Source organism: Coregonus clupeaformis, chromosome 5, assembly GCF_020615455.1.
Source record: "Coregonus clupeaformis isolate EN_2021a chromosome 5, ASM2061545v1, whole genome shotgun sequence".
NCBI classification, from domain to species: Eukaryota; Metazoa; Chordata; class Actinopteri; order Salmoniformes; family Salmonidae; genus Coregonus; species Coregonus clupeaformis.
This window is the reverse complement of record NC_059196.1, coordinates 20,983,307-21,006,842: the sequence shown is the minus strand read 5'-3', so window position 1 is coordinate 21,006,842 and position 23,536 is coordinate 20,983,307. Positions and strand designations below refer to the sequence as shown.

At 45.1% G+C, this 23,536-nt stretch overlaps 2 protein-coding genes across 7 annotated transcripts in view; both read right to left on the bottom strand.

Annotated features, from left to right (window-relative positions):
* LOC121564682 (delta and Notch-like epidermal growth factor-related receptor) overlaps nucleotides 1–10,410 on the bottom strand; it is an 82,537-nt gene extending 72,127 nt beyond the window's left edge. The window contains exon 1 of the mRNA XM_041875851.1: nucleotides 9,915–10,410. Within this exon, the coding sequence (XP_041731785.1) occupies nucleotides 9,915–10,214 (300 nt within the window). The 5' untranslated portion in view covers nucleotides 10,215–10,410. The remainder of the gene's footprint in view (nucleotides 1–9,914) is intronic.
* An 8,366-nt stretch (nucleotides 10,411–18,776) lies between these two features.
* Nucleotides 18,777–23,536, bottom strand: part of LOC121564406 (E3 ubiquitin-protein ligase TRIP12) — a 42,105-nt gene continuing 37,345 nt past the window's right edge. For all 6 annotated transcript variants that reach the window (XM_041875756.2, XM_041875764.2, XM_041875759.2 and 3 more), the window contains 10 exons: nucleotides 23,378–23,534; nucleotides 23,068–23,166; nucleotides 22,702–22,816; nucleotides 22,232–22,386; nucleotides 21,774–21,938; nucleotides 21,196–21,360; nucleotides 20,955–21,068; nucleotides 20,751–20,845; nucleotides 20,543–20,646; nucleotides 18,777–20,210 (listed from right to left, as the gene is read on the bottom strand). In XM_041875756.2, the coding sequence (XP_041731690.1) occupies nucleotides 20,014–20,210; nucleotides 20,543–20,646; nucleotides 20,751–20,845; nucleotides 20,955–21,068; nucleotides 21,196–21,360; nucleotides 21,774–21,938; nucleotides 22,232–22,386; nucleotides 22,702–22,816; nucleotides 23,068–23,166; nucleotides 23,378–23,534 (1,366 nt within the window). In that variant the 3' untranslated portion in view covers nucleotides 18,777–20,013. The remainder of the gene's footprint in view (nucleotides 20,211–20,542; nucleotides 20,647–20,750; nucleotides 20,846–20,954; nucleotides 21,069–21,195; nucleotides 21,361–21,773; nucleotides 21,939–22,231; nucleotides 22,387–22,701; nucleotides 22,817–23,067; nucleotides 23,167–23,377; nucleotides 23,535–23,536) is intronic.

Genomic DNA, 23,536 nt, shown 5'->3' with positions numbered 1-23,536 from the left:
GTTGGTTCCATAACATGATATAATGACTCCAAACACTTTCTTTACATAAGACTTTCATATTTGTCACGCCTTGAGAGGCTGGTTGTCTTTAGTTGGTTTGATCAGGGCGTGAGGATCTATGTTAGAATTTCTATGTTTAGGATCTAGATGTGTATTTCTAGGTTTGGCCGGGTGTGATTCTCAATCAGAGGCAGCTGTCGCTCGTTGTCTCTGATTGGGGATTATACTTAAGTAGCCTGTTTGCCTACCTTAGTTGTGGGATCTTGTTCCGTGTTTAGGCTTGTATGTGTATAGCCGTAGGACTTCATGTTACGTTGTTTTGTTTATTGAGTTAAATAAACATGTACGCTTTTCACGCTGCACCTTGGTCTGACCCGTCTCTCAACGTTCGTGACAATATTAACTGGTTATAATATTGTAACCAAATGGTGACTATCTCATCAATGGAAACCTTCCCAGGCTTTTTAGTATCACAGTATTTACACATATATCATTTAAGTTTCAGTGCTGGCAGGGAACATATAATAATAATAAAATACAGAACACATTGCCTGGAGTGACATTCACTGTCACTGGTGGCCAAAAAGAACAAATTGAAGGCCGAGTCAATAGGCTACTCCTCCAACTTTTCTGGGAGAGATCACATTGATCTGTCAAATGCGTTATTTGATTCTAGACAAATTGAATAGAAAATATGTTGAACGAACCAAAGTGTAATTTTGGATCATACCAATCAGAAAAAGAACATCAAATGAACAACAGTGCCGTTCCACTTATTATAGTGTATCTGTCTGCCCGCTTGCCCTTGTGGTCCTGTATGGCTCAGTTGGTAACGCATGGCAACTTCAGGATTGTGGGTTCAATTCCCTGGGCCACCCATATGTAAGTCACTTTGGATAAAAACGTCTGCTAAATGGCGTATATATATACAGTGAGGGAAAAAAGTATTTGATCCCCTGCTGATTTTGTACGTTTGCCCACGGACAAAGAAATGATCAGTCTATAATTTTAATGGTAGGTTTATTTGAACAGTGAGAGACAGAATAACAACAAAATAATCCAGAAAAACGCATGTCAAAAATGTTATAAATTGATTTGCATTTTAATGAGGGAAATAAGTATTTGACCCCCTCTCAATCAGAAAGATTTCTGGCTCCCAGGTGTCTTTTATACAGGTAACGAGCTGAGATTAGGAGCACACTCTTAAAGGGAGTGCTCCTAATCTCAGTTTGTTACCTGTATAAAGACACCTGTCCACAGAAGCAATCAATCAATCAGATTCCAAACTCTCCACCATGGCCAAGACCAAAGAGCTCTCCAAGGATGTCAGGGACAAGATTGTAGACCTACACAAGGCTGGAATGGGCTACAAGACCATCGCCAAGCAGCTTGGTGAGAAGGTGACAACAGTTGGTGCGATTATTCGCAAATGGAAGAAACACAAAATAACTGTCAATCTCCCTCTGCCTGGGGCTCCATGCAAGATCTCACCTCGTGGAGTTGCAATGATCATGAGAACGGTGAGAAAATCAGCCCAGAACTACACGGGAGGATCTTGTCAATGATCTCAAGGCAGCTGGGACCATAGTCACCAAGAAAACAATTGGTAACACACTACGCCGTGAAGGACTGAAATCCTGCAGCGCCCGCAAGGTCCCCCTACTCAAGAAAGCACATATACAGGCCCGTCTGAAGTTTGCCAATGAACATCTGAATGATTCAGAGGAGAACTGGGTGAAAGTGTTGTGGTCAGATGAGACCAAAATCGAGCTCTTTGGCATCAACTCAACTCGCCGTGTTTGAAGGAGGAGGAATGCTGCCTATGACCCCAAGAACACCATCCCCACCGTCAAACATGGAGGTGGAAACATTATGCTTTGGGGGTGTTTTTCTGCTAAGGGGACAGGGCAACTTCACCGCATCAAAGGGACGATGGACGGCGCCATGTACCGTCAAATCTTGGGTGAGAACCTCCTTCCCTCAGCCAGGGCATTGAAAATGGGTCGTGGATGGGTATTCCAGCATGACAATGACCCAAAACACACGGCCAAGGCAACAAAGGAGTGGCTCAAGAAGAAGCACATTAAGGTCCTGGAGTGGCCTAGCCAGTCTCCAGACCTTAATCCTATAGAAAATCTGTGGAGGGAGCTGAAGGTTCGAGTTGCCAAACGTCAGCCTTGAAACCTTAATGACTTGGAGAAGATCTGCAAAGAGGAGTGGGACAAAATCTCTCCTGAGATGTGTGAAAACCTGTTGGCCAACTACAAGAAACGTCTGACCTCTGTGATTGCCAACAAGGGTTTTGCCCTAAGTACTAAGTCATGTTTTGCAGAGGGGTCAAATACTTATTTCCCTCATTAAAATGCAAATCAATTTATAACATTTTTGACATGCGTTTTTCTGGATTTTTTTGTTGTTATTCCGTCTCTCACTGTTCAAATAAACCTACCATTAAAATTATAGACTGATCATGTCTTTGTCAGTGGGAAAATGTACAAAATCAGCAGGGGATCAAATACTTTTTTCCCTCACTGTATATATAGTGTCTGTCTGCCCATCTGCCTGCCTGCCTGCCTCTCTGTCTGTCTGTGTCCTCAGAGGGCGTCTTTCATCGTCTGCAGATGGAGTCTGAGGTAAAACAACAGGCCTCCTTTAGATTAAGCCCTCGTTTAGTGTTTCAGGGACCCAGCAAAGCTGTTCAGGACGTATTCCAACACACAGAACATACTGGGTATCATCCCACACCGCCTCATTAAATGCTGTTATGCTGACTGATAAACTGTGTCTGTGGCTTATATCAGTGTGTGTGTCTGCATGCCCGTCTATGTGTCTGTGTGTGTAAACTATAACTCAGTGGAGACGGCAGGAAGATTTGGCTGCACTGTTGCTAAGAGACACCCTCCCCTGGAACAACAAAGGGCAAAAGTACAGATGATGAAGACACAGACTCGCTGGTGGTATCAGCCTTTCCACATCGCCATCCTCATCCTCCACACACACACACACACACACACAATATGACTGATTATTATTAGGAGGCCATGGTGGATGGAGGGTAAAGGGTGAGTACTTGCTGAGTTAGAGCAGCATGCGTTTTACCCCCAGCCTTGTGACGCAAAGCCTAGGGCCGTAGAGGATATAAATAGCACTTAGGACAGACAAACAGCAGAAACCTAAACACGCCAGGCAAAATAGCCTTTCTCTATCTAGGACAGAGCAAAAAGACACATCTCTGTGTCCTGTGACAACAGACAAAAGAGTCATCTTCTCTTCAGTCCTCCTCCATCCCGCACCCGAACTGACATTGACCTGACAACACCACCAATAGAGGATGAGATCAGAAAGGATAGGGTGGTGTCTGAGTTCCAGATCAGCTGGAGCTTTTAGCCAACTCCCCTAACGTTTGTCATTGAATAATAGAGAAGTCTGGCAACCAGGTCATATTGGGATGGTTTGAGAGGTTGCCAGGTTGGATTTGCCTCATTGTAGCGCAACACCACAGAGTCTATTAAGGTTGGCAATGAAGGCCATATTGGCCATATTCACCCCATCCATATGCATAGACTTCTCTCAGCCACAAGATCAAATATCAAGATCAAAAGGGCAGGTGATGTGTGATGTGGAAATGAGCAAGGCAATTGGCCGAGTGAGAGCTCTCCTCTTCAGAGAAATATGGGCCACATCACATCAAGAGAACATCACCCTGAATATGAGATTATTGATGATTGGTGATGGCTAAAAAAGCTAATTCATCGTATTCGGTGACAGATACTGCATTGATGATATTGTATATTTTCGGGTTCTTCCAAACCAGCATTAACAACATGTCAATTTCTTCTGGTCTGCCCATGTATACAGAAAACGACTCACTAAAATATGAGCTTCTATATGCCAAACTAAACAAACACGGTTGAGTGAAAAAAAGAGGGGATACGATACTTCAGAGTGAGATAAAACTCAGATGTTTATTTTTTATTGTATTTATTTCACCTTTATTTAACCAGGTAAGCCAGTTGAGAACAAGTTCTCATTTACAACTGCGACCTGGCAAGAGGAAGAGCGGAAATTAAAGGAAGAAAACGTAAAGAGAGAGACAACGACAGTAGAATACCTAAGGGGTGCTGTAGTCTAGAATGTTCCATGCCGCTGTTCTATTTCTTGTAGGACAAATGGGTGAGTGACAGGATGAGATGGTCTGCAGGGCTGCAGTGCTGTAAAATGAGATGTTTCAGCCCAGAACTGTCAGTCTGCAGCTTATGCCTTGAACACAGTAGGACTTATACTCCCTGCTACTAATGTTCAGGGGGATACTAGCACTGTATACATCAGGCTTACCTGACACCCTGGACCCACTACAATTTGCATACCGCCCAAAGAGATCCAGGGACAACGCAATCGCCATTGCGCTGTACTCTGCCCTATCCTAGACAAGAGGAATACCGTCATTAAGCTCAGGGCCCTGGGTCTGAACAGCTCCCTCTGCAACTAGATCCTGGACTTCCTGACGGGCAGACCCCAAGTGGTGAGGGTTGGTAACAACACCTCCACCATGCTGACCCTCAACATGGGGGCCCCCCACAGATACGTGCTCAGCCCCCTAACGTGTCCGCATGCTTCCTAGCCGAAACAGTTCGGAAGAGTTTGTGCATATATTATGACAACATTTTGTGACGTTTTTGTTCGTTTTGGACTTCGGTATGTTTTTTTTCGCTGTTCAGGCATACAATATTTTTTCTAGAGGCAAGCAGAAGTCGGTAGCCGAAGTCAGTAGTCGAAGTCGGTAGCCGAAGTTGGTAGCCGAAGTCGGTAGCCGAAGTCTACGCCCCTTCGTCAGTGATTGGTCAACAGTAGGGATTCTTCAATAAAGTCTATGTTGTCATTCAACAAGAGACAACTCGTTTTCATGCAAATTTTTTCATTGAGAAATGCTGCACTAAAAATCTTAGTTAGATGTGAAATTGTGCGACCAAAACTTCAAAATTAATGACAGATTTCTTGAATTATCGTAAATTCATTCTGACTATTTTGAGGAAGTGTATACTGGCTACGGCGTCTCAGAATGGACAAACAGTATTATTGCCGCTTTTTTCTGGTTTTCCAAGCGAAGGCCTTTTAAGGGAGTAAGCAAGCACACTTGTTCGGTTCGCTTAGCCGACTTCGGCTAGGTGCCAGCCGAACTGAAGCATGCTGACACCTTTAGAGACTGTTTGCACTCTCCACACATCCAACCCTTACACACACACATATACAACCACAAATAAACACACACGCACACACACACACACACACAACCACAAATAAACACACACACACACACACGCACACACACACACACACACACACACACACATACACACACACACAAACAGACCACAGTTGACCAGCAGGGGGAGAAAGTGAGCATGACCAGCTCCTGTTCAACCTGCTGATTCTCTCTCAGACTGCAAGCAGTCTTATCTGCCTTATCAGCACTGGAATAAAACAATATTAATTCTAATCCAAACATTATGACATGATGATAAAAATGATGCCCAAAACACACCACGGTAAACTCCCTGTGCCACAGTCTCTCGACGGTACTGCAAAGATCATGTAAATTCTGTAATGAGTACTCATTCTGCAGTGTTCGGATAAAAAGCTGTGTGGGTATTACCATATTCCTCGTGGCCTCTATCTTTCTGCTCCCCTAACAAGCAGGGGATATCAAAGCAGCTCAAACTGAGCCTAAAGGGCTGTGTGGCGTTGCGCCTTGAGCTCGCCTTAACTGGATGGCGCTGAAACACTGGAACAAAAGCTGTAGCTCTGCAGCAACCCAGAGACTCTGAGACACAAGCAGATCACCACCACCACTCACCATGGGCCAGTCCCTTCTCGTAGCATACCACATGTTAGTATTCTGCAGGGCCCTGGCCTGTGCATAGGAGAGGAGAGATTCAGAAAAACATTTTTCCTTCAAAGCTGTGATGCACAGCTCCCTCAACTAGTGGTTCTGAATAAATAGAGCCACCTATCACTTGAAACAGCTCAAACAGTTTCCATTCCACCACAATGAAAATCCATTATGATAAACCTCCACACAATCTCCAGAAAAGTGCAGAGCTCAAACTAAATCCTTGCTAGGAATCATTGGAAGTGAGTGACCTCATAGAGAGGTATACTTTGTAATGGTAAACACAAAATGCTGAGGCAATGAGATTAAGTGAACCCAGCTCAACAATCCACTATTCACCGTCTCATAATGCTGAAAGGCTGATCAATCCAATAAGAGCTCCTTGTGTGCTCGTCTTTAAGGAGTGATACACTCTGCAGACTCCCTGACACTGACACACAACCTTATTGTAGAGGAGCTTAGCACATCTATCAGGGCACAACCAGTCTTTCAATAATGAATAAGCCTGGGCCCTGGAGACTCATGGGGGAATAATTTACGGATACACAAGCAGGAGAAATCTCAGGAACACACCCTATAGGACCAGCTAATAGCTATAGGTACAGACTAGAATGGGTAGAGGTTCAGGTAAACAAACAACTACGCTTGATTCACACTATATGGCTGACCTGAACAGTACTGTGCTGGTCCTTTCCAGCACGGTTCCAGCAACTGTGGTGTATGCATATCCTGTCCAGCCCAGCACAGCTCCTCTGTGCTTGATTTGTGAAAATGGTATTTGTTTAATCAGATTACATTAGATTAGATAACCAGTCATGTCACTGATTCAGTATATTTCTGGTTTCTCTCAGCTCACATCTGAACCACCTCAGGATGAGACATGATGGTTAACTGACTCTGACACTATCGAACAATGGCACATCCTCCGAGGTCAAATCTCACTTTCTTCTCCTCCTACTCTCCAGCACGGAAACATTTCGTCTCCTAAACTCTTGAGCTCATTTTTATTTTATTTTTGTACTTTGACCCCTTTTCCGTGATATCCAATTGGTAGTTACAGTCTTGTCCCATCGCTGCAACTCCCCTACGGACTTGGAAGAGGCAAAGGTCGAGAGCCATGCGTCCCCGAAACACGACCCTGCCAAGCCGCACTGCTTCTTGACACACTGCTCGCTTAACCCGGAAGCCAGCCGCACCAATGTGTCGGAGGAAACACCATACAACTGGCGACCGAAGTCAGCTTGCAGGCGTCCGGCCCGCCTCAAGGAGTCGCTAGAGCACGATTGGACAAGGAAATCCCGGCCGGCCAAAACCTCCCCTAACCCGGACGACGATGGGCCAATTGTGCGCCGCCTCATGGGTCTCCCGGTCACGGCCGGTTGTAACACAGCCTGGGATGGAACCCGGATCGGTAGTGACGCCTCAAGCACTGTGATGCAGTGCCTTAGATCACTGCGCAACTCGGGAGGCCTCTTGACAAAATGGACAAACGATTCCTTTAGGATAGGATGTTTGACTGATTCCCTCACAGTTTCTTACTGTCAGTTGCTTTCTCGTTCTCTCTCTCCATCTCCCATCCTTCTTTCTCCATCTCCCCCTCTCTCTTTCTCGCTCTCTCAATCTATCTCTCTCTTTCCATCTCACATTTTTATTTCCCCATCTCTAAATCTCCCTCCTCTCCTCTCTCATTCACTCTCTCTCTCTCTCTCTCTCTCTCTCTTCCTCCACTTCCCAGCTCCATCTGTGGTGCGAGTGTGACGCACGGAGGAAGGATGCAAACTGCCAGTGTGTCCCGCCGTCCGTCCGACAAAACAGGTCGTTTACCAAATCCCTAGTGACTGCTGCTCCAGTTGCCATGGAGAAAGAGGGGGTGAGTGGGATAGGGAGAGAATAATCAATTACTCCCTAAAGAGTTTCTATCATAGGCTGGTGGTGGCGGACCTGTGGCGCGGAGGAGCGGAGTGGTTGCGACAGTACCAAACTACAGCTGCTGCCCTCTCCATTTCTATTCCAGGAGTAGGAAACAAGGACAGCCAAGGAAACAGTGATAAGGTCCCTGGCTGAATGATCCATTAAGAAGTCCGCTGCTGCTCTGTCACTGCTGGTGGTGGTGCAAAGTCTGTCCTGAAATTAGTAGAGGTAATTTGGAATCATGCTGTCATGAAGAGGTAGCCTTGCCTGAGACCCCAAATGTCATCCTCGGACCTTGAAGATGTCCTCTCGGCGTAATAGTTAAGACATTGGGTTGGGTAATGGGAAACCCAGGTTCAATCCCCATTGGTTACGCTTACACAACCAGTCAGGCAGCGCACTCACCTCCACACACTGCCCCCTTTTCTTCACCTCCTGAGTGGCGCAGTGGTCTAAGGCACTGCATCGCAGTGCTAGCTGTGCCACTAGAGATCCTGGTTTGAATCCAGGCTCTGTCGTAGCCGGCCGCGACCGGGAGACCCATGGGGTGGCGCACAATTGGCCCAGGGTAGGGGAGGGAATGGCCGGCAGGGATGTAGCTCAGTTGGTAGAGCATGGCGTTTGCAACGGCAGGGTTGTGGGTTCGATTCCCACAGGGGGCCAGTATGAAAAGGTGCCTGTATGCACTCACTAACTGTATGTTGCTCTGGATAAGAGCGTCTGCTAAATGACTAAAATGTAAATGTAGATGGGCCTGTGACCTGGCTGTGGGAGGCCTAACTGCCACCTGTGGGTTGTAGCTGTCAAAGTTCTCAGCAAAGAGTCACCTTGGTAGTTTGGTTATGAGATACAATGACGCTGTTTGTGGATGATCTCTCTTATACCAGAATAAGTCAGACAGGGGCCGTACAGACTGAATCCTATTGCTAACTACCTCATAAAAACCAGCAATATTCGCTACATGCAGTGAATAGTTGAGTCTCCTTGAGGTATCCTTCACAGAACTGGGTTAGGTAAGATTGAAATGCGAAACACATTCTGCTATTGAGGTCATTATGACTAGTGGTATGTGAAGCAAGGACATTGGCCTTTTCCATAGGAAAAAAACCCAGCCATTCAGGTCATTTACTTAGACATGTCTCATCACACGTGTCATTTATTCATGGTCATCACCTCTACCACTGGTAAAGATGGTAAAGTTGTTTGAATAACTGGTAAAGTTATTTTCTTACAAATGTAAGGAATCGTCAGAAATCATCACAAAATTCAATGAGGGTCAAAACACAATTTTCACTGGGAAATGTCAACGCCATGGGTTCATTTAAATAAGTAATGATTAATGAATAACAACCATATCAATCGTAGGAGTTCACATTAATTGATAACACTTCTCTATAATAGAATCAATGGCCCGATTAATGCCAATAGTTGTAGGCTAGTTGTACTCTGCTCACACCAGTGTGTACTCACAGTAGCCACACACAAACACACGCACACACACCCTAAGACACACATGTTTGTTTTACTATCCTTGTGGGGACCAAACAATTGATTCCCATTCAAAATCCTACTTTCCTTAAACCCTAACCCTAACCCTAACCCCAAACCCCTAATCGTAACCCTAACCCTCACCCTAAATTTAACCCCTAAGCCTAAAATAGCACTGAAGATTGTATTTCAATGTATTTCGTTGACACTGTCAGTTTTCAGGCTGATGAACCACTTGCCTCTAGCTATGAACAACTCAATATTAACTTGTAATACGACATTATACTCCTGCTCAGCCTGTGAAGCTTGGTTGGCGTGAACACCCATGAACATCTGTGCCTCACAGTACTGCTGTACTGATCCATCTCTGTTTCGTATCATACGCACTCCCGTCTCCTACTTCGCTACTCCTCTCTACTCCTGTTGCCACAGCAACGCAGCACTCCTCTTCATGTCTCGCTCACAGCACATGCTCCCATTAAAAAACATCTCCAAGGGAGAAGAGAGAAAGAGAGGTGCACATTATGCTGTATCGATATCAACATTCCAAATGTAATAGAACCAAGCAGTATAATATCAGACAGACAGACATACAGACAAGTACAGGCAGGTGGTTCGGGCTCACCTCACAGTTGCGTCCGGTGAAGCCGGAGGTGCAGGTGCAGCTGTAAGCCCAGGTGTTGAGCAGAGTGTCCTCTGTCTCCGGGTCGGAGGGCTGGGCCTTGCAGGCGCCTCCGTTGAGACAGGGCCTTCCCTCACAGGGGTCAGGCAGGGGAGTGGCCTGGGTGGGGTCAGCCTCAGCCGGGGCAGCCGCCTCCGGAGCAGGGGGCTCCAGATCAAGGGGGGAAGAGAGACCCCCACCCCCGGCACACAGCAGAAGCAGGAGGAGGTACAGGGGGCGCTGCGCGGGCACAGACATCCTCATCTTCTCTTATGTACGAATATCCCTTATTTGTCTCTCGCTCTCTGTTACTCTTAGCTCTGGCTCAGTGAGTAAGCTGCTGGTCGCTCTGCTATCTGGGTGTGTGGATGAGGGAGCTGAATGGAGAGTGTGTGAGTGTGAGAGGCAGGCTGGTAGGGATGCTGTAGACTGGCTGTGTGCACTGCGACTGAGCGAGCGATCTGACTGGCTGACGAGGAGACTGAGGAGGGGGCTAGCTCCCACTCCAGCTCTGATTCATTGTGACGACAGGTGACGACACTCTCTCTCTCTCTTTCTCTCCCTATCTCACGCACGCACACATAGCCGCACACACACAAACACACAGAGCTGTGCACATATACAGTGGGGAGAACAAGTATTTGATACACTGCCGATTTTGCAGGTTTTCCTACTTACAAAGCATGTAGAGGTCTGTAGTTTTTATCAAAGGTACACTTAAACTGTGAGAGACGGAATCTAAAACAAAAATCCAGAAAATCACATTGTTTGATTTTTAAGTAATTAATTTGCATTTTATTGCATGACATAAGTATATGATCACCTACCAACCAGTAAGAATTCCGGCTCTCACAGACCTGTTAGTTTTTATTTAAGAAGCCCTCCTGTTCTCCACTCATTACCTGTATTAACTGCACCTGTTTGAACTCGTTACCTGTATAAAAGACACCTGTCCACACACTCAATCAAACAGACTCCAATCTCTCCACAATGGCCAAGACCAGAGAGCTGTGTAAGGACATCAGGGATAAAATTGTAGACCTGCACAAGGCTGGGATGGGCTACAGGACAATAGGCACGCAGCTTGGTGAGAAGGCAACAACTGTTAGCGCAATTATTAGAAAATGGAAGAAGTTCAAGATGACGGTCAATCACCCTCGGTCTGGGGCTCCATGCAAGATCTCACCTCGTGGGGCATCAATGATCATGAGGAAGGTGAGGGATCAGCCCAGAACTACACGGCAGGACCTGGTCAATGACCTGAAGAGAGCTGGGACCACAGTCTCAAAGAAAACCATTAGTAACACACTACGCCGTCATGGATTAAAATCCTGCAGCGCACGCAAGGTCCCCCTGCTCAAGCTAGCGCATGTCCAGGCCCATCTGAAGTTTGCCAATGAGCATCTGGATGATCCAGAGGAGGAATGGGAGAAGGTCATGTGGTCTGATGAGACAAAAATATAGCTTTTTGGTCTAAACTCCACTCGCCGTGTTTGGAGGAAGAAGAAGGATGAGTACAACCCCAAGAACACCATCCCAACCGTGAAGCATGGAGGTAATAACATCATTCTTTGGGGATGCTTTTCTGCAAAGGGGACAGGACGACTGCACCGTATTGAGGGGAGGATGGATGGGGCCATGTATCGCGAGATCTTGGCCAACAACCTCCTTCCCTCAGTAAGAGCATTGAAGATGGGTCGTGTCTGGGTCTTCCAGCATGACAACGACCCGAAACACACAGCCAGGGCAACTAAGGAGTGGCTCCGTAAGAAGCATCTCAAGGTCCTGGAGTGGCCTAGCCAGTCTCCAGACCTGAACCCAATAGAAAATCTTTGGAGGGAGCTGAAAGTCTGTATTGCCCAGCGACAGCCCCGAAACCTGAAGGATCTGGAGAAGGTCTGTGTGGAGGAGTGGGCCAAAATCCCTGCTGCAGTGTGGGAAAACCTGGTCAAGACCTACAGGAAACGTATGATCTCTGTAATTGCAAACAAAGGTTTCTGTACCAAATATTAAGTTCTGCTTTTCTGATGTATCAAATACTTATGTCATGCAATAAAATGCAAATTAATTACTTAAAAATCATACAATGTGATTTTCTGGATTTTTGTTTTAGATTCCGTCTCTCACAGTTGAAGTGTACCTATGATAAAAATTACAGACCTCTACATGCTTTGTAAGTAGGAAAACCTGCAAAACCGGCAGTGTATCAAATACTTGTTCTCCCCACTGTATGCACACACACATGGACGCACGCACATACACAGTGACGGAGCCCATACACAGTGACGGAGCCCATACACAGTGACGGAGCCCATACACAGTGACGGAGCCCATACACAGTGACGGAGCCCATACACAGTGACGGAGCACATACACAGTGACGGAGCCCATACACAGTGACGGAGCCCATACACAGTGACGGAGCCCATACACAGTGACGGAGCACATACACAGTGACGGAGCACATACACAGTGACGGAGCCCATACACAGTGACGGAGCCCATACACAGTGACGGAGCACATACACAGTGACGGAGCCCATACACAGTGACGGAGCCCATACACAGTGACGGAGCCCATACACAGTGACGGAGCATATACACAGTGACGGAGCCCATACACAGTGACGGAGCCCATACACAGTGACGGAGCCCATACACAGTGACGGAGCCCATACACAGTGACGGAGCACATACACAGTGACGGAGCACATACACAGTGACGGAGCACATACACAGTGACGGAGCCCATACACAGTGACGGAGCCCATACACAGTGACGGAGCCCATACACAGTGACGGAGCACATACACAGTGACGGAGCACATACACAGTGACGGAGCACATACACAGTGACGGAGCACATACACAGTGACGGAGCACATACACAGTGACGGAGCCCGGCGCGGACCTCATTTGGAACCTCTCCTTGGAGCTGGCGGGGGGCTATTCCACATCATATTCATAGAAAACAATGCTCATTTCTACAATGCTCATTTCTACTAGTTTTACCACAAAGTTTACCACAAATCTGGTCACAATTCACATTTGGAATGATGCAGAGTATGTGCTTTTCAAGGCACTAAAACTGCACCACATAAGAGACATTCCACAGTGCAAGTGTGGACAGATCCCCATCTGCTACATTGGAATCAGAGCAATAATCCAACTGACAAGCTCTTAGAAAAATATATAAACTATTGGAACCAAGACTTAAAAAGAACAAATACTGGCACAAGATGGAGGGAATGTTAGAACATAATTAATGAAATTACAGTTAACAAAAATGTACGCTTAATCCAGTATTATACAAGAGACAATTCACAAATTCTACAGCACCACGACAGTCATATCTTAAGTGTAAAACTAACAATGACTCAATAATCCATGCATTCTGGGAATGCTATAAAGTCCAAAAGTTATGGGCGGAGTTAGAATGATGGCTGTCAGAAGTATTACAATGTAAATTTACTTTTAATCCATCTGTCTGCATATTTCAAGACATGTCATATGAGTGTGCAGTGAGATACCCGATGGGTTGGACGATACTCTTCTTGTCAATTATCAATTTATACTTATATAAAAGGCAGGGATTGTTTTAAGACACTTTGTAGAACTTATGAGGAGCCATCCAAATCCTGTGTGACTCTGTATTAACTTCTACCTGCAATTGCATAACTAAATATATTTTATATATACTCAGAAGTCATTGTCTGTGTCATTTTCTAAAGCTTAAGGTTTGTTTAAGAATAAGAGAATATCAGCACTGTGCAAAGAATCCTCTAAATTTTGTCGAGCTTGCCAGGAGTGAGTGACCACCCGCCGTTGGAGTGAGCGTCGACCCACTGTGCTGCACAACTAATTACTAAAAGTAAGCAGACGCCTGTTATATCTAAAGTCTGTAATTTGAACAGAGCACTTTGTGGTTGATGACTCATTCTGACACGTAAGTGGCGCCTCACTCACAGTATGTTGTTCATTTAAGAGACGAAGCCTACATTGTGGTATATATTGATTTATTACTAAACTCTTAATAGATAAACCTGTTGGAAACGGACACAGACCACCTAGTTGATAGTTACGATGGTTAGGGTAACTGTTCACTCCGGAGTGATAGGACGGTAAACGAGATGTTTGTCCTACTTGTATTGTCTGTTGTATAAATTGTATATATGATTATGAGTGACTCATTGTTGATGGCTGCAATATATAGAGGAGGGGTGGTGGTGATGCAATCATTAGACAGGGCCATTAGGTAAGAAGTAGGTCATCCTGAGTAGGTGATATAATAATTGGAAGTAGCGCTGGTCATCCGGAGTAGTTGAACAGTTGTGAAATAGCCACCAGGGCTGCAATAAATAAGAGAAAGGGTAGGTCTGCTCATCTCGTGCGGGTGAATGGTTTGCTTGAGCGACTGTGATTCATTCAGTTGTGATTAAGTTGGATGTTTCATCTGTCTCATTCAGGTTGCTCATTTGATCAGCTTGATCAATCTGTTTGATTCAATTGTTTTGTCTGACTCGTTTTGTACAAGACTGGTTTTATTGGACTTGCTTGAGTTTGCGAAAGCAACTCTTTCATCTTGGTCAACTGGTCTGACTCAATTCGTGCATTCAATTAATCGGGGTCACTCGGTTGGTCATCTGGTGTATTTGTTCAATTAATCTGATTAATTTGTTTGTCCTGCTGGTCATTCTGTCTGATTCATTTCGGCTAGGGCAGCTGCTTGGCTGTGTGGGTGATCAGAAAAAAACAAGAAATCCTGCAAATAATAGCCTTTTCTGTGTTGAGGAAGTGTCAGGAAAGGGACTATATTTGAGGTCGCTTGAAGCTTCTATCTCTGGTGGAGAAAGGGCATGCCCAATCTCGCATTAGGAGGAGAAGAATAGATGGTGCATGAATTATCATTGACATACTTAGTGTGGAACAATTCACGTTACCAGGAGGGGTATGATAAATCCTGTTGGAGGAACAGGTCACGTGTACCGGTATGATAGTATGACGTCTACACATTGTATTTCGGCCAATCTTTTAGGGTTTGTTTCGGTCATTATATTTGGAAAATTTAGAGGGGATGTAGGATTATGGTAAAATTGACCATAGTAAAATGATACATTTGGGCCCTTTTATAGAATAAAATATTCCTGCAGGTTATACAAATAGTGATTAAGCGTGTTTGAGAACAACATTGTGTGAATGTGATATGAGAGGGGTATGAATGTGGAAAATGAGTCGTACTGTGAAGTTTGAATAATAAGATATAGAAGTGTGTATGATAATTTGATATAAGTTTGGACAATAAGCTTTGATATAATGTTATCTTGGGGTTCCGTACAACACTGCCCATCATAGAATATCGCGGGATGGTATTGAGAGCGGGATGTTAGTTTAGGGAGTAGTGACCAGTCTATAAGATTCTGGGAGGATCCTATGACGGAGGGGCAGGGTCCAGGTAGCTAAAGTTGTTGTTCCACTGGGAGTAGATTATGATAAGCTGATTTGTGGCAATGGAGAGTCATTAGAAACGCAAATGGTTTGGGTGATGTGAATATATGAAAATATGATGAATTTTTATGTGTGTGTAATTGGGATATTTGCGGGTATTCTTTGTAATTTCAATAGCATTTAGCAGCTTGCTTGGTTCAAATGGAAAGACTCACTTATTCAACATGAATAGCGGGACGATTTCGAGGTAGTCGTTTTTTTTTGCCTTGCCTAATGGTTTGCTAGCTTAAACTACTGTGAATGGGGTTGGAATTTAAAATATTGAATCAAATATGGATATTAATTGAATATATGCTTGTCAACTACAGCAAGTGTTTGTTTTGTTACCTGTAGCCTAATCAGAAAGGACAGTTACCTAAATCTACTGACTTCTAATAATAGCGGATTGGCAATTGCGATAGAGCTGTGGCCATGATCTTAATTGATAACATGAATTTCAAAAGCCTAACCTGCTCTGCTAGGGTGAGCGGAGTTGTAAGTCTAGAAGTAGCTAGCAAGCTAGCTACCTTTAGCCAGTTAGCTTGGGAGCTTGATTGCCTTTGTGAGAATCAAGGAGAGGGGATATTAGGTAAAATTGAAATTGGCGGTATGTATGGGCGAGAGCACGAATTATGTTTACAAATAGTCAAGTTCTGTGGAGTGTACAGCTTAAAGTGGTCCTATGGACGGATACTCCAATCTCCGCTGTGGAGCTTTGCAGCTCCTTCAGGGTTATCTTTGTTGCCTCTCTGATTAATGCCCTCCTTGCCTGGTCCGTGAGTTTTGGTGGGCGGCCCTCTCTTGGCAGGTTTGTTGTGGTGCCATATTCTTTCCATTTTTTTATAATGGATTTAATGGTGCTCCGTGGGATGTTCATAGTTTCTGATATTTTTTGATAACCCAACCCTGATCTGTACTTCTCCACAACTTTGTCCCTGACCTGTTTGGAGAGCTCCTTGGTCTTCATGGTGCCCCTTGCTTAGTGGTGTTGCAAACTCTGGGGCCTTTCAGAACAGGTATGCTGAGATCATATGACACTTAGATTGCACACAGGTGGACTTTAACTAATTATGTGACTTCTGAAGGTAATTGGTTGCACCAGATCTTATTTAGGGGCCTCACACATATGCACACACCACTTTTCCTTTATTTATTTTTTCATTTCACTTCACCAATTTGGACTATTTTGTGTATGTCCATTACATGAAATCCAAATAAAAATCAATTTAAATTACAGGTTGTAATGCAACAAAATAGGAAAAACACCAAGGGGGATGAATCCTTTTGCAAGGCCCTGTAGCTGTAACGCCAGCCACTCCTGTTTCTCTCCATCACCTTCAGAGGTGAGCCCAGAGGTCAGTTCATTCTCCACCCAACCCTGAACTGCCTCTCACCCTGCTCTTCCACCAAACTCTGCCTATGAATGGTTCTAAACACCTTCAAGGTGAAATAAAGCCTTAACAAGTTGCAAGAATCTAATTCAATAAGTTTGCATGATAAATATAACAGACAGGTTATGCGTCTCTTCAAAGACCTTGCTGAAATACCATTCTCTCAATCAGGAACTTATAACGTCATAAACGTAAAAAGCTCAGGAGTTTTAGAGGTCTAACTGAACCATTCCCCAAAGATGATGGTAGTATCCCAAATGGCACCCTACTACTACTTATATAGTGGACTACTTGTTGTGCACTATGTAGGGAATACAGTGCCATTTGGGAAGTACAATCAATATTATACATCACTACCTGAATTGAATCTCATGAGGTTGGAATGATTCATGACCTTCATTTCGGTAAGTAAAACGTCTTTGCAGGCAGCTACCTCAGGAAGTGACTCCGTCGCCATGTCATGTGACCATGCGGTGTGGTCGATATAAAGCACGGTGGTCGTTAATAGCATGTCAGCCCTCCCCTGAGTCCCAACTCTACCATTTCCATAATGAGTCTTCACACAGGCCAGTAAATATGTCAGCTCAACCACTTTAATAATCTCACAGAGAGCCAGGTACTGTAGCCAATTTATATGCTAGCATGTTTTAAAAAGGAAATGAAGAGAAGGTTATGGAGTTATTGGTTCTGGCAGTATTGTTGTATGTAGCCATACATGACTCAATACAACTGGGATTCGGACCCATCAGCATCATGGTGATGCAATCCCTTCACTGACATGGCCCTATCAATAAGCTATCTAATGAGGACTTTTGCTAACCAAGTTATTGGCACACTAGACTTTCAATGGTGCCCCAGGACAGACTAATGTAAGAGTCTGATTTAGGTTTTGAATAATTCCCTTTGTAGTTGACTGCAAGGGACACTTGAATGGACTGCAGAGAAGAAGAAAAAAACGTGTTTATTCAGGGGGATCCATTTATTGGCTATTCAGTGACATCATTTGGCAAAGACGTTTCTTCTACATCACAGCCATTATGTAACAAATTATGCCGAACTTAAGGCAGCGTTGAGTTAGAGTTGGTGTGCTACAGGGCTGCAGGTGAAACTGGGGGCACACAGCAGTGAACCCTATGCTTCTTTGCAGTATCTCCAAAGCCTCAATACCCGCTTCCCCAACACTTACAAAAAAATAGTGCAGTTGTAAAAGTTTGCAGTCGACGGTGGTATTTTGGATGCAGTAATTGCAGAATAACTGCAGTTACACTGCAAAATTATTGCAGTAAAAACCATATTTTGTACGCAGTATTTGCAGCACACTGCAGTTATACTGCACTCTGACTGCAATCTTTTATCGTAAGGGAAGAGGTTAGACTCACCCTGCTGGGGTAGGAAAGGAAAACAATTTCCTCTAGAGGTGACATTCAAGACACCTTCTCTCCGCCTGTCCCTGCTCTCCGAGTGTCTCAGGGAGTTGGGATATAAAAAAAAAACACATTTCCTATTCACATGTATCAATACACACTTGTACATGTGTAAAATAGGACAAATAAGCAACACCAAATTATTATACTGTATATCTCAGTTGTGTTCAATTCCATGTCCCTCTCAGAACATTAACAAGGGTTCTAAAAAGAAAATGAAGTTACCTATAATGAAGACATTTCAAAAACGTTAAATTTTACAGTTCGACTTAATATATACTCAGTTGATACACAAGGCCTTTTTCCACCAGTCACTGAAACATCAACCCTTCAAGTGCTACTCTTAATAAACCATAACATAGAATTGATAGGGTCTGTGGTAGTCAGCTGTTCATATAAATATATAATCAGGTATGTTTTTAATCAAGCAACTCCTACTCCCATTGATCACCTCTAAGATCATCCCAGTCAGTCAGATCCACAGAATGAAACAAACAGGAGGATGGATTAAATAAAGAGAACACCGATGAGTCAAACAGTTACTTTATTTTATGTTCAGGTAAAAACATGAACCTGATGCAGTAAATTATTGCAGATCTTAGAAACCAGCACATGAACGATTGGGCCAGGAGAGCATCGAGTGGGGCCCTCCCCTGGCTACAGACTGCAGGTGCACACCACGGTTTGTTCCAAGCCAGCAGCCAAAAAATAAAACTATAGCAAGAAAAGAAAAAATTAAAATTAAAAAAGGTGAAGCAGACATCCCCACCTCAAACTGGGCGTGAAACTGCATATAAACTCTTATTCCATAAATGAACTTGAAACGCTATCTGGCCATGAAACTATAAAATGAGTCCAGCCAAATGGGTGCGCTCAGCTACAATGGGGATTGGGGGGTGGCGGCTCGGAGCTTGGCCTAGCCAATCAGTCTGCCCAGAGTGCACTCCCTCAGCGTCCATCTGAGACACACTACTACTCTATCAGAGTGAGAGCAAAAAAAAAAAAAAGTTTACTTATCCAACACACTGGATAACTCTTAGAACTTTTGAGCTGAAGCTCTTTGTAATTGTAGAACACAATCTCAACTTGGGAGTAGGTACTACGCTCTCATCACTACCCGCAGTCAACCAACTGCAACTCGATTCCCAAAAATGTATAAGCAAAAACACACAGAGGGGAAAAAGCAGAACCAAAATGCAACACACAAACTGGGGCCGTATAATACAGGAGAACAGAATGCAAACAGACAAACTGAAGGGGAAAGGAGACATGAGAACAAAGAGCTATTCTATCAAATGTGTAGAATGAGCAGTCTGCACATTTTTTCTGTACAAATTATCTTTGGAGCTAAAGTGAACCTAGCTTGCTCAATGGACCTCCCCTCCCCACCACAGTGACATCATTCACCACTGAGGAAACATCCCTTTAAATATCACACAGCAATGCATTTTAAAATGTCACCCAGGTTTTTATTTTCTTCTTTTTTTTTTTTTAAACATTACTCAACTACTGATATCATTTTTTCGCAGATGTTTTATTTTTTTTATTTTTTATTCTGTGAGTCATGTAATGCCTTTTTTCTAAGAGAGACAGGGGCAGCAAATATATATCTCAAGTCCTTTTTTAATTTCTGCAAGCTGCGTTCTCTAACAAGGCTGTACACATTTTGCCTTGGAGGTGATTAGAAATAGAAAAACTAGAAGGAAGTCATGATTTCGTCAGTTTGCTGTAGAAGGCATTTTGAATGGGAGAGAGACTGCGAGATCAGGACAGGTGGAAGGACTGCTGGCCCTCGCGGGCCGCGATCAACAGTTTCTTGCGCATGATCTCGATGCTGGAGTAGTCGGGCAGCTTCAGGTAGTTGACACAGGTCATAACTGACGGCAGGAAGTCATCCGGGTTCTCCGTCGACTCAAATGTCTTCCGCACGATGGTCAGCGGCGGGTTCAGACTACGGAAACCTGGAGGAGAGAGAGGTGGCATCAGAATCAGCTCAAAACTGCCATGGTTGGATTTGTCAGTCGACATACTGAACGTGCCTTCTTCCATTCTCTGTGGTTGAGGTCTACCTTATTTTAATGCAGTAGGGTGAGCAGTGTCCCGTTCATTTCTTTACTAAGTGCATGAGGGCGCAACATGACTGCAGCTTCAGTTAAAGTGCTTTGCACTCAGAAAACATGTCACCCAAAGTGTGGGATTGTTCAATCCTCAAAATCGGAGAATGGGACCACAACTTTGAGGCACAAAAAAATCTTCAAGTGTGTATGGTGAGTATTTATCCATGACCACTCACCTCCAACAGGCAGCCTGGGGCTTCCTGTTACAAACTGCAGGAAAAGTCTCTGCTGCTCTGCGTCGAAACTGCTGAGCACATCAAACAGGAACCTCACAGCACGACTGTGGAGAGACAGACAACACGTCAAACCACTGCACTCTGACAAGTCCTTAACATGACACTCATTGTAGGTCTGGTCAGAGCTCTGGGGGGTGGAGTAGCTCACCTGTCATGGGTGTAGCCGTGGTCGGGCCGACAGCACTCCATCAGGGTCTTGACGTCCCAGGTATCGGACTTGCTGCCACAAAGCAGCTGATCCAACTAAAGGCGGACGGGAGAGCACAGAGGGGGTTAGCAATGTGACATCCTGAAGACAACCAAACAGCTAAATTAATAATTGCTTTTTGGGATTAGTGATAGCAGTACTCACCTCTTCAGGGTAGAAATACTGCAAGTGATGCAGGGGGAAGACCGACTCAAACCCTTCCCTGAAAGATTCAAACTGCCGGGACACACCTTCGTTCATCGTCCAGTAGACCACCAGCTGTGGAGAAAAGGGGACCAACGGTCAGCTCCATAAGAGGTGGACAGAGGTGTGTGGAGAGTCTATATGTAGGAGCTCTGTGTGTGCCTGTAAAGTCTACGTGCATGTGTGTGTGCGAGCTACCCACCCTGAGGTACTCCTCCAAGTTGTAGATGGTGACGGGGATGTCCTTGCCACCCTTCTTCAGCTCGATGTTAGGGAAACCGGGCAGGGTGAAGTCCAGGCCCAGGTCCTCCACAGAGCAGCCGTTCATGTTGAGACTCTCCAGAGCCTGCTGCAGGGTCTCCCTCGTCTAGGAGACACACACAAGGAGGAAACAGGCATTTTATTAATATGGGGAACGTAACATGGAGGAGCATCAATCTGATAGGGAGGGGCAATAATGATCGAACTCAGAAGTTAGGCCGGGTTTACGGTCCGCCAAACACTCTCCTTAGCAAAACATCACTGACACTTGAGTAAAGCTGCAAATTCTGACTCGCATGAAATGTACGTGCGGACTGCGGAGCCCTTTGCACAGTGCGTGGGGAGAATCACAAAGCGGATGTCTAGTGGAGTGTAAATCAAGCCTTACTATAGCTACCACTATGAACGCCATCTCTGAGAAAGATCTCCATAAGAGCGTCCAAGTTTTCATCACAAAAGACAAATTGTAATGACTACGAGGTTAGATGCGTCTGGGGAGGTTGTGTATTGGGGACTGACCTGGGAGCGGTCCTGCTCCAGCCTCTTCTTCTGGCGGATGATGTCCTCCAGGTGCTGGATGGACTTGGCCACGCCTGGGTCGATGTTGACCAGGTCGTGGGAGCTGATGGAAGTCTCATGCCGCAGCATCCACTTGTAGAAGGGCAGCCCAAGGGGCAGGTCCAGCTGGGAGGGAGTGGAGAGGAGACAGAGGTGTTAGAGCAGCAGAGGGCTCCCTATTGAGTGTAAAATTCTACTTGAACTGTGAGAGCATGTAGGAGGGCTGTAGAACAGGGGAGTTAAAGCAAGAGGGTGCAGAAAAAATATATAAATCACCCAACTTTATTCCGGCAAACGGGGCTTAAGGCAAGTAATGCAAGTGTAGAAACCGCTCCAAAAGGACTAAATAGTAGCATTTGCAGTGGAGACTACAGAGACTGGTCCACTGGTCAGAGGTATAACAAAGTGTTACGGTTTACCAGTCTGAAGTCCATTATGGCCTTGGCCATCAGCTTGCCTAGGAAGCGGAACTTCATCTTGATTTTGGCGATGTGCGCCGGTTTGGTTGTCCTGCCGAAGGGAACGGCAAACAGCCCCCGGGAGCTGAACATGTACTTGGTCCCTTCTTGGCTTCCTGGGAGAGGGAAAACAAGATGGTGGAGAAGAGAGATTTAGGGAGAGGAAGAGTAGTTCCAATGTGGGTATCAAAGAGAAGCTACTCAGCAATGATATGTCCTCTTCAGGAGCCCGTATCTCAGCATGATGTGACTAAACAGTTGCCACGAGGCGCATCTTGGAAAACTGTAGGACAGCCTTTAAATCTAAACTAAATCCTATTTCTGTCCAAATTACATTCGTTTTTTTGTTGCAGAATTGACTTTAAAATGTTTTTAGGAGCTCCTATTTTAGAGACAAATCTATTCCCCAGAGGGTTGGAGTAGAAAGTTACCTTTTGGGTTGGACAGGGTGACCTCCTCACCCCTCCACAGCCCGAGGTCGGCCCTCTGCAGCTCCTGGGAGACCAGGGCGTAGAACTCCAGGGTGGGACCCAGCCCTGTGCCCACCTGACAGAAGGACAGAGACAAGGGGAGGAAGAGAGAGAGCGAGAGAGTAAGAGGAGAGAGAAAAGGAAGAGAGAGAAAGAAATAGAGGGAGGAGAGAGATGAGCTTCTATCCAGATAAGTCTAGGGTCATGTTCAAAATCTACCCCCCCCAGACGACTCCAGGTTCTGTGGTACTTTATGAGAGGGACGAACTCAAAATGGAGGCGATTGAACAGAGCTCTGTAATGAGGGTGTGAATACGTGTATTGTACCTCGTTCTCATACTGGATCTCCAGCATGGCTCTGGAGCTGCCTAGGTCCTGCATCACTGACTCCGCCTGCTTCAGCAGCTCCTCACGGTTTATCGTTCGCTGGAGACAGTGGGAATAGCAGAAAGGAGGAGTTAGTGAAAAGACAAACAGGAGTGGGTACAAAAAGAAGATGAGCTGGCTGGATAATTGCAATTGGGGGATGTCCACTCTTCTTGGCTACACTTGAACCCATTCCAGAAAGGCATTTGAAATGCATACATTGAGCTGATTATGTGACATTACACCAACATCATTCTAACATATTCAACACCTTTTTCCTGTCGAGGCGGGGCGCCACGCGGCTGTCCTGAGAATCTGATTGGTTGATCTCGGGGTTAGTGTCGAGGAGGCGCTGCATGGCCCGGTCGCGGTCAAAAGCAGTCACATAGAAGAGCATCTGCCGTGTGTCGAACGGGAAGAAGAAGGGACT